The sequence below is a fragment of the Cydia amplana genome, chromosome 1, assembly GCF_948474715.1.
Source record: "Cydia amplana chromosome 1, ilCydAmpl1.1, whole genome shotgun sequence".
In the NCBI taxonomy this organism is placed as follows: Eukaryota; Metazoa; Arthropoda; class Insecta; order Lepidoptera; family Tortricidae; genus Cydia; species Cydia amplana.
This window is the reverse complement of record NC_086069.1, coordinates 14,654,465-14,668,800: the sequence shown is the minus strand read 5'-3', so window position 1 is coordinate 14,668,800 and position 14,336 is coordinate 14,654,465. Positions and strand designations below refer to the sequence as shown.

The window sequence follows — 14,336 nt, the reverse complement described above, 5'->3', positions numbered from 1 at the left end:
CATTTTTTTAAGTGAAATATGTACAGTGTGTGTTGTCTGATTTGATTTTAATATTCAATTTTGAACAGGACTTATGTAAAGCGATTGATAACCATGAAACTGATTTGAGCGCAGTCGCTTCGTTGGGCGAAGCGTTGGACCAAGTAAGAGTTCAAAATGAAGATAAAGCACTGTAGGATTTAGTCTTAATTTTCAGTAGATCTAACTCCACAGTCTAACAAGGGGTAATATTTAACGGGCTATCAAGATGTAGTTACCACTCTTCGCTACTTAAAATGAGTAATTACCAACAAACAGGGTTATAATATGCTTAGACTTAAGAAAGTAACCATGACCTTGATTGTATGTCAATCACTCAGTTAAGCAGTATTTTTTGGAAACGTTGAATCGGTGTTTAATTTCAATTTACTAATTGTACAAGGCAGTGGTAATCGGTGCCTACACGTGAGAGCATTCCTTTACATAATATTTGCATTTAATATATCTAACTAGAAAATAATTATTATTTGGCGGGTACTAATAGTAGTTGTCGTAGTTGTAGTATAACTCTAACCACTAAACTACAGTGACACATATTTTATTTATAATTATGGTTGTTTTCAGGCTATTTTAGCAAATCTAAAGAAAACAGAAAACGATGTTGACAAGCTATCTGACGAGTTTAGTGATTTAATAGAAAACTGCAATGATACAAGAATCACTATGAACTTGCAACAAATGACATCACGATTCCAATCAGTGCAATCAACTGCGAAAGAATTGGTTAAGAAATGTGAACAAGCCGTTAACGACCATAATGCTTATCAAGAAAAGTATAACCAATGCACGGATTGGATAAAAACAGCACAATATTCATTTGAAGAGTGTAACAAAAATCTATCCAACACTCCTGAAGGTATCAAAGCTAAACGCGAAAGCCTAAACGATTTATTGAGCCAACGTCGCAATGCTACTCTACTAGTCAATAACACCTTTGAGTTGGGTGAAAAATTGTATCCTTCCACTTCACCAGAGGGCAAAGAATTGATAGAACAGCAGCTTCAAGACATCCAACAGGCTATTGATAATTTGTATGACAGCATTACAAAGGCGGAACGAGACTTAGATTCTGAGTTAAACAAGTGGTCATCGTTTGAAGACAATCTGAAAACTGTGAAACAATGGCTCAGTGCCGCTGAGAAAAATCTACCAAAAGAAATTGAACTCAAAGCTACGTTGGATGAGAAAAGAAATCAACTTAACGTATACAGGACATGTCTTCAAGACGCTATCGCACATCAGCAAGATATTGCAAACTTAGAAGCAAGGGCACAGAGTCTGCCCGACGTAACTAAAGACATTACAAAAGAAATAAGTATGCTTCAACAACGACATAACGCTATTCTTGCCAGAGCAAAGTCTTTCGTCGAACAGTATGAAGCTATTGTAAACAATCACCAGCAATATACTAAAACGGTAATGGATTTGCAAGAATGGGTAGAAGCCACCCACAATACCGTCCAGCTTTGGGGTGATGTCAATCTTGAGCGCGTTGCTTTGAGCAGCAATTGCGAGAAGCTCAAATCATTGCAGCATACTTTACCTGAAGAGAAAAACCGTATTGATAAAATACGCAGCTTAGGCGAAAATGTGTTACCTGGAACCATAAGCAATGGTCAGGCGAATATAAGAAATCAAATTGACGCTTCTCACCAAGAATGGGAAGGTCTTGTGTCTTTCATTTCAAAAACAATAGAGGCTTTGGAGAATAAGATACAACAATGGAATGAATATGAAAACATGAAAGACCAGTGCTTGGCCTGGATAAGAAATACAGATACGCAAATTCACGCTGTAGATCTGAAAGCAACGTTAGCTGAGAAACAAGACCAATTCAAGAAATTCCAAGAGTTGCAAGGAGAGGTGAGGGCTAAAGAACTAGAAATTGACAATATCACAGAAAAAGCACAGAACCTTTACACTGGTGTGCTAGGTCCTCGAGGTTCACAAATATCAGACTTATCTGTGAAATATCAAGCGTTATCTCAGAAAGTGAAAGATCTAACAAACAGATGGCAGCAATACGTCAAGACTCACCAAGAATTTACCAGCAACGTTACCGAATGTTCTCAATGGATTGAAGAATTAAGAGACAAGCTGGACTTCTGTGCTGACTTGAGCTCTTGCTCTCAGGATGATTTAGAAACCAAGTTAGTATTAATTCAAAACCTTCTACTTGCCAAGGATGAAGGTTTTACTAAAGTTCAGTCCCTGGTTGAACTTGCTCAAAATGTTATGGCTAATACGGCACCTTCTGGACATGACGCTATCAACAACTCTCTCGTCGCTTTGCAAGAACAATGGTCAGCTCTTTTGTCCAGAATGATAGAGACTAAGAACCTACTCGACGATTCGGTCACAAAATGGGCTGGATTCTTAGAACAAATACAACTCATAGAAAAAAGCAACACATGGATGGAAAATATGCTGGCAGAGTTGACACCATACGAATCTTCCATGTCTGACAAGAGAGCTCAACTTGAAAAACTTAAAGAAGTTGAAGAAAAAGCAAGATGCGATCGTCTTGAAGTCGATACATTGAAAGCAAAAGCAGCCGAAATGCTGGCTAGTGGTCAGCAAAATCAGGTAGCGTCTAAAGCTCAAGAGACACTTAACAAGTTTGACACATTGTATGATAAAATCAAGAAACTGTTAGCAGATAGAGAAGAACACTATAAAGACCACAGGTTGTATAAGGAAGCCCACGACGAGCTGATCCAATGGCTGAGTAGAGCAAGAGAAAAGGTTCCATCATTGAAATCTAAGCCTTTAAGTGATAAATTAGCGATTGAGAATTCGGTTGCCCCTCTAGATGCTTTAATTAATAAACAAGCTCAAGGTGAGCTACTGTTGGAACATTTACAACACACAGGCGAAGTATTGTTAGCAAGCACTTCTCCTGAAGGACAAACTGTAATCAAAAATGAAATGAAAGCTTTGAAAGAAAGTTTCGATGACTTATTCAATGAAATTAAGCGACAAAAGAGTCAACTGGAAGATACTGTAAATCAGTGGCGTGAATATAAGGACGAATATGAGAGATTGTCTGATTGGTTGCAGCAGAAAGAAATCCACATCAAGAACCAAAAACTTGCTCTGCTAGGCACAGCCAAAGAAAAGGGCGCCCAAGTGAATGAAGTGAAAGCGATTGTGGATCAGCTGAACAAGGGAAAGGCTGATATCGATAAATTTAATGCTTCTGCTGCAGGCTTACTATCATCGCATTTAGATACTTATGTTAATAATCAATTGAGACATCTTAACTCCAGATACCAAGTATTAGTGAACATGGCAAATGATGTACTCAAAAAAGTTGAAACTAACTATGAACAACATCAAAACTATGACGATAATTATGTCAAGACCAAAAAATGGATTGACGATGCTTGGGAAATCACACGAAGCGGGAGTGACACTGGTAGCAACAGCAGTAAAGACGCTCTGCAAAAACGCTTAGAACAAATCGAAGACCTGTTAAAACGAAGAGAAGAAGGCCAAAATTTAGTACATGCAACTGTAAACAGCGGAGAAAAGGTGTTACGTAACACAAGATCCGATGGTAAAGACAAGATCAATACACAATTAAAAGAACTTCAAAATGAATGGGACCGTCTTGTTAAGAAAATGAATACAGCTAAAGTTCACGTCGAGACTGCAATGCTCCAATGGGCTGACTACAGTTCCAGCTATTCTCAACTGCAGCAATGGATTTCCGACAGGGAAGCTAAATTACAAGAAGTGTGTGAGCAAAAAGTCGCCAAGTCCAAGAAAGGCCAAGACCGTCTTGCAGGTCTTACGGCTGGGCTTAGTATCGGCGAAAGAAAAGCCACGCTTCGTCAAACAAACAATATTGTTCAAGATATCGTTTCGTTTGAGCCCATGATTCAGTCCGTAACTTCTAAGGCTTCAGAACTTATGCAACAAGCTCCGGCGTCTGAGATAACCAGCAAGTATGAAACGCTTACCAAACAAGCTAAAGACTTATATGAAAAACAAAAAGAAACTGTCGAACAACATCAAGCTTTTATCGATGCTGGTACAGACTTTGTCCAATGGATTAGAGCTGCCAAGGAAAGGCTAGGAAAGTGTTCTGATGCTACCGGAGACAAGGAATCATTAAGCAGCAAGATATCACAACTCAAAGTTTTGGAAAGCGAGCTGCCTGAAGGCCAGGCAAAACTGCAGAAAGCTCTAGAGCAGGGTGAAATATCTTGTGGGCTAGCTGACGATGAAGACAGGGAGGATATAGAAGAAGAAGTGGCGCTAATGCAGGAAGAATACGATACATATGTGTAAGTGTTACCCTGTTAAATGTATGTTTACTTTACGTCGCACGTCGTCTTATCACTCTTACCATTATGTGAGAGCGGCAGACTACTTCATTCCTCTCTCAAATTTGCACATCCAGTGTTTAATTTTTTCAGCATTTGTATTTGTCATTACAAGCCATTTTATGTATAATTCTATATTTCAGTGAACAGCTAAATAATACTAAAGCATTAATAGAAGGAGGTATCGTAAAATGGACAGAATACGAAGAGCAGTACAAGGAAGCCTTAGACTGGTTGTCGAAGACTGAGAAATTAGTACAATCGTTCAATAAACTGCAGAACAGCCTGGAACAGAAGAAAGTTGTTCTTGAAGAGTTCCAGGTAATAATGACTCTATTTTATCATGTCACTTACTGATACTGACATAAACAATGGAAGTATTGTTAATTACTGTATTATTCATTTTGTAGGGGCACCTTCAAACACTATTCGACTGGCAAATTGAGTTGGATAAGTTGAACGTGCGCGCTCAAACCTTGTTGGAAACGTGTTCCGACACTAGGGTCTCCAATGGCATCACCCAGCTTACCACCAAGTACAACGCCTTACTCTCACTTGCAAAGGAAGTGATGAAGCGACTTGAAGTACATTACCAGGTAAATAGTAAACTCTGTTTCATTAAAGAGTAATAAAATTGATTGTTGAATTATGTCTACAATTTATAGCTATCAGTAACTCATTGATGTTCATGAACAAGTCGAGTGCATATAATATAATAACTCGCCATACATTTTACAGGAACATCAACAACATAATGCGCTTTATGGTGAATGTCAAGATTGGCTAGACAGAACCAGAGAAAAACTGAACCAATGCGCTGAAATACCGCACACGTTGAGTGAGGTTAACAGCAAACTTAACACTGTAAAACTTTTACGCCAGTCTCTGGAACAAGGTCAAAACAAGTTGAGGTACCTTCTTGAGTTAAAAGAGAAAGTCACGATGAACACTGAACAGGCTGGTGCGGCCAAGATTCAAGAAGATACCGACAATTTGAAACAAGAATTTGATAAGCTTATTAATGATCTTCAAGATGTGAGGAACAAGTTGACAAGCAGAGCTGCCCAGTTTGATGATATATCCAAGGTAGTAATGATTGATTCATGGTTTTATGACGAATACAACTTGACGAAAGTAATAAAAAATGCATAACATTCCCTTTTTTCTTTCAGATTCACAAGTTACTAGTAGAATGGCTGGACGATATTGACCACAAAATACAATCTGATGATTCACTTCTCAATGATTTGTCAGAAAAGAAAGCAAAACTAGAAAAATTCAAGACATTCAACCGAGACATCGAGTCTCATAGCGATTTGGTGAAGAGGTTGAAAGAAAAGCTGCAAGAAGATGCGTCTCTGAAATCCAAAGAGATCGACGATACTTTAAAGCGTTACGAAGATATAAAGAAGACAGTTAACGATATGATTTCTGTATGTAGTATTTTCATACATATTGTCTGAATTAAACCATTATGTATTTCAACTTAAATTTACTATCTTCTTACTTTCTATTTGCAGAAATTGGACGACTACGTCAACTCCCACATTCAATACAAAGAGTCATACGACAACTTCTACGATTGGATACGTAATTGCAAAATGGAAATTCAGCAATGCTCTGACTCTCACGGAGAAAAGGAAGAAGTACAGAAGAAACTCCAAAACGTTAACAAAATCATCGGATCCTTACCTAAAGGGGAAGCCCTTCTCAAGAAAGCAGTCGAACTTAGTGATGCTGTACTGAAAACTACTGGAAATGAAGGCAAAGATAACATCAATCAGGAAATTAAACAATTAAAGATCGAATGGGAGAACTTGCAGCAGATTTGTAAAGACACTAAGAAGTTACTGGAAAAGTGTCTCTCTGCGTGGTCAGATTACTTGGAGACTTCCGATAAGATGAGCAAGTGGGTGAAAGAGTTCGATGATAAACTTAAATCAGTTCAAAAGATTGACAAGATCACTCCTGAACATCTTGATAAGTGCCGAGTGAGTAATACATAATATTTAGTTTAACATAACTTTATATAAAATATTATTTTACAAGGTAAACAATATTGATTAATATTTTTTACAGGAACTTCTGGCAGAAGCATTAGGACATAAACATGTTTTGGAAGAACTTAACGACAGATGCGAAAATCTCATGGAGCTCAGCGCATGCGCTTGGGTTCGTGACAAGACCGTAAACCTGCAGACTGAGTACACCACTTTGTTGACCAAAATACAAAGTCTAGTTTCAAATGGCGAGAAGAACTTGTCAGACCATACAGAATTCATTAAAGCTAAAGACGAATTACAGCAGTGGTTGGAAACTGCACATGGAACCGTACATGATTCTATTGGTGTGGGTGACATCGATACCACTAAAGATAAATTGGAAACTGTCAAACTTGTAAATAACCGTATGACTGAAGGGCACCATCTCCTAGTTGTGTTACAAGAAGCATTCAAGAAAGCGCTGAACAACACCCCACCTGAAGAACAAGACGGTCTCCGCAATGACGTCAAAGTTCTGCAAGAGAGCTGGGATCAGTTAAAGATAGATTTGAACTCTATCACGGCTCAGCTTAAGGCTGCTATTGGCAAATGGGAGGACTTCGAGGAATCCAAGAACAAAATGAATCAATGGATTAATGAAACTCAGCAAAACTTAGATAAAGTTCCGCCTACTGGTGGCGAGCTTGGTGAAATGAAGACTTTGCTAGAAAAATACAAGCATATCGAGGATGAAATCAATAACAAGAAGCCCGAACTTGAAAGATTAAAGAGTGAAGCTGCAGAACTAAGCAGCTGGGCTAAGAAACCTGCAGCTAAAGAATCTGTCATCGAGCTGGAGAAAAAGTGCAACGCTTTGAAAGCCAAATGCGCAGCACGCAAGGCAGAATTGGAAGCTGAAGTTAAGGACTATAATCAGTATCATCAATCACTGCAAGACACGGAAAAATGGTTGCTGCAGATTTCATTCCAACTGATGGCACATAACTCCTTATACATCGCGAATCGGGAGCAAACGGAGGAACAGCTAGCCCAGCATGCTGTACTGTTAGACGACATCCAAAAGTATCGCACGACGCTTGACGATTTAGAAAGCAAAGGACGTGCTCAAATCGAGCGTTATGAAGCTAGCACTCCTAATATTCGTGATACTGTTGGAAAACAGTTGAAAAACGTGAATGACAGTCATAAGTCACTGCTGGCAACCGCTTTGCAGATCGAGCGTCGTCTTAGAGAAGGTCTCGCTAAATTTAAGGAATATGAAGACACTTTGGAAAGTATTCTAAATAATTTGGACGAGTGTGAACCAGCTATTACAGAATTGGATGTGCCTGTCGATGGACTGTCCCATGGCCGTGATCTACTGGATAAAGCTAGGGTAAGTGTTAAAAAAAGTCATATCATTTCAGTCTCTTGTCTTGCGAAAATTCTTGTTCGTCAAGCAAGAACTATATTATAAACGATGTTTGTACAGCGTCCTACCAAAAATTTGAAATACAATCTCAATAGTCAGAATTGGACCAACGACAACATGTATAACCACTCATTTTGATTGCACTACCAGTGTATGTGTAGTGTACACCATTCCATCAGCTCCAGGGCAAATACCATATTTCGGGGTCCCGTTGTTTCCCATAAAGTTTTAAGTCATAATGTATTGTTTGTCACATTATCATTAGTCATAAAACTGAAACCGTTAACTTTTCAGGATTTTCGTTAGGTTATCCTATAGATAGGTTAGGTTTGTTTTATGGCAATCCTGAAAAGTGACGCGTTTCTGAACCAAATGAATTATGATTAACGAAAATGCGGGCAAACAATACATTATGGCTTAAAACTATTTGGGAAACAATAGAGACCCAGCATATTTCCTTATTGTATTTCTGTCACCGCAGGCTCTGCACAACCGCCTCCAGACGGAGAAGAGCCGGCTGTCGGCGGCCGTGGCCGCTTGCTCGGCGGCGGCGGCGTCCGTGTCGCGGCCGTCGTCGCCCGCCGACTCGGCGCCGCTGCCCATCCCGCCGCGCGAGCTGCACGTGCGCGCAAGACTCGAAGACCTAATCGACCAGGTACTCGCCGCTTCTGGCTCCGTTCTCGCTTCTGACGTTCTCACTTCTTTTTAAATTACCTCCGTAACTATTTATGAATACTTGCCTGCTTTTGAATTCCCCAATGTGCTAATTCATTTTGGTGCAATATACAAGTATAAATACCTAGTTTATTCCCTGCAATTATTAAACGGTTCGTGTAGGCATGTACGTATGGCAATTTGTGTTTCTAGTTTTTTACATGTCTAATTGATTGTGTCTGCTTATGAATGTCTTATTAATATTCGCAAGATACTATTTTTCTGCGTTTCGTTAAGTACAATATTGTTAACATTAAATATGATAAAAATTACTAAGCGAAATAATTGGATACTGACTTTATTTTAAGTACATTGCATACTTAGTGTGTTCTATGTTTAATCCAACCTTCGAAAGTTCGCCAGGTCTACAAAAAGAACAGAACCAACGAGTACCTAATATAGACGTAAGGTCGTTTATATTAACAAAAAATAGTTTCAAATAAAATATTGGTACGTTTGGTAGTTAGTAAATTAATTGAGAAAAAGTTACACGTCTTATTGAAATTTTGCGTGTCTTAATTAGAGAGAACATATTTTATAATGGAACATTTCATGAAAGTGTCTTTAGTGCTTTTAATGTACAATCTTCTCGAATTGTAACTTTTTCTTCAGTAACATATTGTAGAGTAGATAGCTAAAGTTCCGTTGGAAATGTATTTTTGTGCACCTGGTTCACTGAGTCAAAACTGTTCTGCTAAGAAACGAAAAATAATGAATTAGAATATTTATTCAATCAATGGTAACATTCGCTCCGTGCTGCTCGGTCATGGGCGTTTTCTAAAATAAATATCGAAAACCTGATTCTTTCAAATCTGGACGTTCTTGGGCTCATTCTACTCAGAATCGACAGCATTCCCCATTTCGCCATTAAAAAAAGATGTCCCAAAATGTCCATTCCATTACGTCACGTTTTATTATGAGAAAATTTTTCACTTGTATGGACGTGACGTAGTGGAATGTACAATTTTCATACAAATTTTTGGGACAAGTTTTTTTATCATCAGGATTGAATATGCTAGAGATTCTGAGTTGAAAGAACCCAAAAACACCAGGATCTGTGTGAATCGGGTTTTCAATATTTATTTTAGAAAACGCCCTCTGAATGTTTTTCCTCGTGTTTATCTATTTAATAAATTAATAATATGTAGGGACAGTTTTGTGTACGTTTAAACCTATGAGTATATATAAGTGCAAGGAGTGGCCTAAATTAATACTATGTTACTTTTTCTTTGTTAATAGACATTTATCACATTCATTTTCAAATATTTTTGCTCGTAGCATTAATTACTTTTTCAGTGGAAATCGGAAGCACAAAATATTATAGTTAAATTAAAAAACAATAGTTTTGGCTCAGTCTAGTCACACTGATATGTTAATGAATAAGAATTTTGCACTAGCAGTGATTTAGGAACATTTAAGTAAATAGATACTATCAGAGTCCTATTTATGTAGTAATTGTAATTTTGTAATAAGTCCACCTTCACAACATAGAGGCACAACTGGTCACTGAACATAGGTATTTAACTCGGTATTCTATAAAATATTTTCTGACCTCTTCTCATTTGGTAGTTTTTAATTGGATAACTTTTAATACTGAATATGTGTGATGTGTGTGTTTGAATTTGAACACTTTGAACGCTGTAGGTAAGAAAGAAGATTATTTTTGGCACGACTTAATAAAGTGATAACATTTCGAGAAATCGATTGACCGTCGTCTTGAAACGCCCGGGTATTACAATCATACCTATAGTTGCTGGCGAGTTTTATGTTATTGGCAACCAATGGGAATACACACTTGTATACTTAAGTAAGCCATTGAAATCTTCTATCTTGCCTTAACTTCACTACCCTAACCTGCACTGCCCGTGTTTGTGCGTGTGTGTTTCGATGTCTGTCATGCATGGTTTGTTATAGACTCAGGTGGCCGATCTATCCGCGCCGAATCGTATCGATGAATTACTTAAGAATGTAGAAGAGCCGGAGTTCGCAGAAAAGCTTGTGGCTTTCGAACAAAAGGTAACGCTTTTTGGTCCTAAATGACTTTCATCATTTTATCGTTATAATTTTAATACAATAATAGGATGAAAGTCAAGAGCCTTCACTTGCTGCTTTGCTTTCGTTTAGTGCAATTCATATAATTAACATAATGTAGGTTGTGAACTTACTTAGCGCATAGTTCATTATAGAGGTAAATATATAATGATTCCATTATATCCTCCTAGATAAATCAGAAAAAATAATTACTTTATGTAAATGCTCTCAACTATCTAGCTATTTCAGTAGGTATATATAAAACATAACTCCACCTTCGATCCACCATGATTAACACACCCGCATCTCCAGGTACAAAGCCACCTCGAGACGTTGGGCGATGCCGTCCAAGGCATGGAGGAAGCCATGAAGCAGGTGCTCGAGATCCAAGAATGGATAAATGTGCATAATGCGCTGGCCCGCGATTGGCTGGCCAACCCGTCCAAGCTCCGCCCCGAGGCTGCCAAGCAGGACATGGCGGCGATGAACGATGCGCTGGCGTCGTTGAGCGAGAAGAGAAACAGGCTGTTCACTGAAATACCAACTGAAGGTTAGTGACGTTTAGAATATAAACATTTCAACAAAGAAAACCATGCTTAATAAAGACGCTTCAAACAAACGGTCTATCTGCAAACAATGTTTTGTTGATTAGATTTTTTTATTTTTGAGGAAGAGTAAAAACAATGTACATTCAATCGTAACCAGATATAGACGGCGAATACCTGTAATAGTATGTTCTAATGCAATTGTTTTTTTCTTTAGGTTTGGAAGATGAAATTAATCTAGAAGAAGAACTAGACGAACTAGAAGACGCGATTCTTAAAGCCATTGCAAGGGAAAAGGACAATCAGGGCATTATTGACGATTACCGCACCAAATGCCAGGAAATCCACGACTGGTTCGACTCGGTGCTTAAGAAAATGTGCTTAGCAGACAAAGGTTCCGGCCTCCCCTGTCCTCAGAAGTTAAGCGGTTTGAAGGAACTTGCAGCCGAGTTTGAAAAGTCAGGGAAGGAAAAGGTCGATGGTATCAAAGCGGTCGGTTCACAAGTTATCAACATTGTTAGTAATCTGGAAAGCCAACAAGTTGAGGAGCAGGTAAGATTTATTATACACATAACATAATTGTTTTACTTTCTGGTTCAACTTAGTATAAATTTGATTTTCAATGGCAACTTAATGGTAATGTTATTTGCAGATGAAGTCTGTTGAAAGAAGATACAATGACATCGCCAAACGCATTCAACGTAAGCTCCAAATGCTCGAAATTACATACAAGGCTATCGACGGCACTAAGACTGAAGTAAACGCACAAAATGATTGGATGCAAAAGGAGATTGACAATATGTTACATCCAGAACCATTGGGATATGAAAGTAAATCTGTCAAAGAAAGACAAAAGAAGGTTGCCAATTTATTGAAAGAGGCCGATGGTAAAAAGACGATAATCGATTCTTTAGAAAAGAAGGTAAGCAACATTCAGTCTGATCTGGAACCATCCGAACAGACACAACTAGAATCAGAATTGGCTGAACTATCTTCCAAGCAGAAACAACTAGCAACACTTATTAAACAAGAAATAGAAAGGCTAGGTCCATGCCACGAAGATAGAAGAAAACTTGAAAACGATATAGAAAAAGCTAAAAATTGGCTTAAGGCTAAACTTGCAGAGATAAAGAAACTTGGTGGTCCAGTACCACTTGAAACAGCTAAGGTAGAAAAAGAGATTGCTGTTCATAAAAAACATCAAGGGGAGTTGTCTGATTTCAACAATGACACACTGAGTGAAGTCATACGTCAAGGCAATGCCGTATCCAAAGACTGTTCTCCCGAAGATCGTGCTAAATTACAAGCAATTTTAGATGACTTGAATAAATCATACACATCTGCTAAGATAGACATTGACGATAAATTAGCAGCATTAAACAAACTTATGCATGGTAGAAACGACTTTGAATCTGAATTGGCTAAATGTCAAAGCTGGCTGAATGAGGCAGAAGTAGCAGCAACTCCTGAACTTAGAACTTCAAGTCTACAACTATTAGAAGAGCAATTAGCCAAGTTCGACAAACTCAGTAAAGAAGCAGAAGATGTTGAAAAGAATATTGGAAAGATCAAGGATAAATCTAAGGCTATTTTGGACACTCTATCAGACTCAAATAAATTACAACTAAAAGAACAAGTAAACGTGTTGTCAGATAGATTTGCCAGAATTAATGCTATAATTAATGACAAAAAGAATATTCTACACAAACATATCAAAGATTACAAAGATATTGCTGCTAAGATTGCTGCAGCTCTGGAATTCTTGGCTGAAATCCAGAACAAACTTAAAGCTTTAAACAAACCAATTGGAAGCAAAGTTGAAGATGTTCAACCAATTATCCAAGCCTATGAGTCAATCTTAGGTGATCTCAAAAAGAATAAGGCAATGTTGAATGAGTTACAAGGTGGTAATCTACACGACCTACAGGACATTTTAACTCAACAAGATGATCTGATGGGCACTATTGAAGATCAAATATCAAAACTAAAAGTTCTTTTACTGTTACGAGAACAATTCTTTGCCCTTATCAAAGAAATTAATGAGTTTATTGCCAAGTATACTGATCTCACATCTGAAATCGAAAGATCAAATGATTCTTTGGAAGACAAGATCAAACGATATGACGATATCATTGTAAAGATTCAAGGATGTGAAGCTTTGTTAGCAACAGCAACTGATAAAGGTCAACAAATTGCTGCTGAAGGCACTGTTATTGATAGAAATAATATTACAGAACTCTTGCAGTCTCTCAAACAACAGTTGCTGACTTTGAGGAGGAATGTAGAATCGAAGCGCCAAGAACATGAAAGAGCAGCCGCCGAACACAAGAAACTGGCATCTGATCTGTCTGATATTTTAGAGTGGCTTCACGACAACGAAGCCGCTGTGCATTCACGACCTCTACTTAACAGAGACGTGGCCAGTGTAGACAAAAAACTTGCAGAACACGTCACTCTAGCAAAGAGTATCCAAACTTACCTGGACAAGCTCACTAAAATTACTGACATCATCAAAACCGACGACGGCGTCCCCGGTTCATTATTAGATATGGTATCAGAAGCAAACTCTTTGAAAACATCGTTACCTGCTGAGTTGACCAACCGTGAGAAATATCTTCAAGATAACAAGAAATATAGGCAACAATATTTACAATTGGTCGAGAAATTAAACATCTGGATAAACGAAGCAGCTATTCGTCTAGATATGGGCAAAAACGGCACCGATTTCGAGAATATTGAATCAGATTTAGAAGAACACAAGTCATTCTTTAACGCTTCGGAGCCGGAAATGAAAGACTTAATTGGAAAACGTATGCAAGACATTGTCGACAAAATCTGGCCGTCCTTGGCGGCGGCGGAACAAGAAGAGCTATCTAAAGAACACCAAAAACACAATCAACTATTGAAGAATACTCTGAACTCCGCTAAGAGTCGACAGGCTCAGTTAGAGCAGGACTTGGAGATTTGGAAGGACTTCTGTCAATTAGTGGATAAAATCAAGGCAATGTTGGATAAGAACGATATTAAGGACGAAGCGGTGACAACGGTGGACGCGCTGAGACTTCATCTTGAAAAGCTGAATCACGCCAGAAATGATCTTGAGGTGAGTTTTTATTACTTATTTACCTGTCTCTAAATTATTAGTTTCTGTAGATAATAGTGGAACCGTACTTGACAGCCAGCAATGTGCAATCAAATATGCTTATGTCATAATTTATATGTCACAGCAGTTCCTTCAAGCCCTTATAAGGCAAAGGGAATA

At 38.2% G+C, this 14,336-nt stretch overlaps 1 protein-coding gene across 1 annotated transcript in view; it reads left to right on the top strand.

The window, feature by feature from the left end:
* The window catches only part of LOC134647340 (muscle-specific protein 300 kDa-like), a 181,686-nt gene that overhangs the window by 99,054 nt on the left and 68,296 nt on the right, over positions 1-14,336 (top strand). Inside the window, exons 16-28 of the mRNA XM_063501707.1 lie at positions 69-143; positions 604-4,331; positions 4,514-4,691; positions 4,781-4,966; positions 5,109-5,456; positions 5,543-5,803; positions 5,891-6,361; positions 6,450-7,748; positions 8,266-8,439; positions 10,413-10,514; positions 10,842-11,079; positions 11,292-11,626; positions 11,727-14,177. Coding sequence (XP_063357777.1) covers positions 69-143; positions 604-4,331; positions 4,514-4,691; positions 4,781-4,966; positions 5,109-5,456; positions 5,543-5,803; positions 5,891-6,361; positions 6,450-7,748; positions 8,266-8,439; positions 10,413-10,514; positions 10,842-11,079; positions 11,292-11,626; positions 11,727-14,177 — 9,846 coding nt within the window. The remainder of the gene's footprint in view (positions 1-68; positions 144-603; positions 4,332-4,513; positions 4,692-4,780; positions 4,967-5,108; positions 5,457-5,542; positions 5,804-5,890; positions 6,362-6,449; positions 7,749-8,265; positions 8,440-10,412; positions 10,515-10,841; positions 11,080-11,291; positions 11,627-11,726; positions 14,178-14,336) is intronic.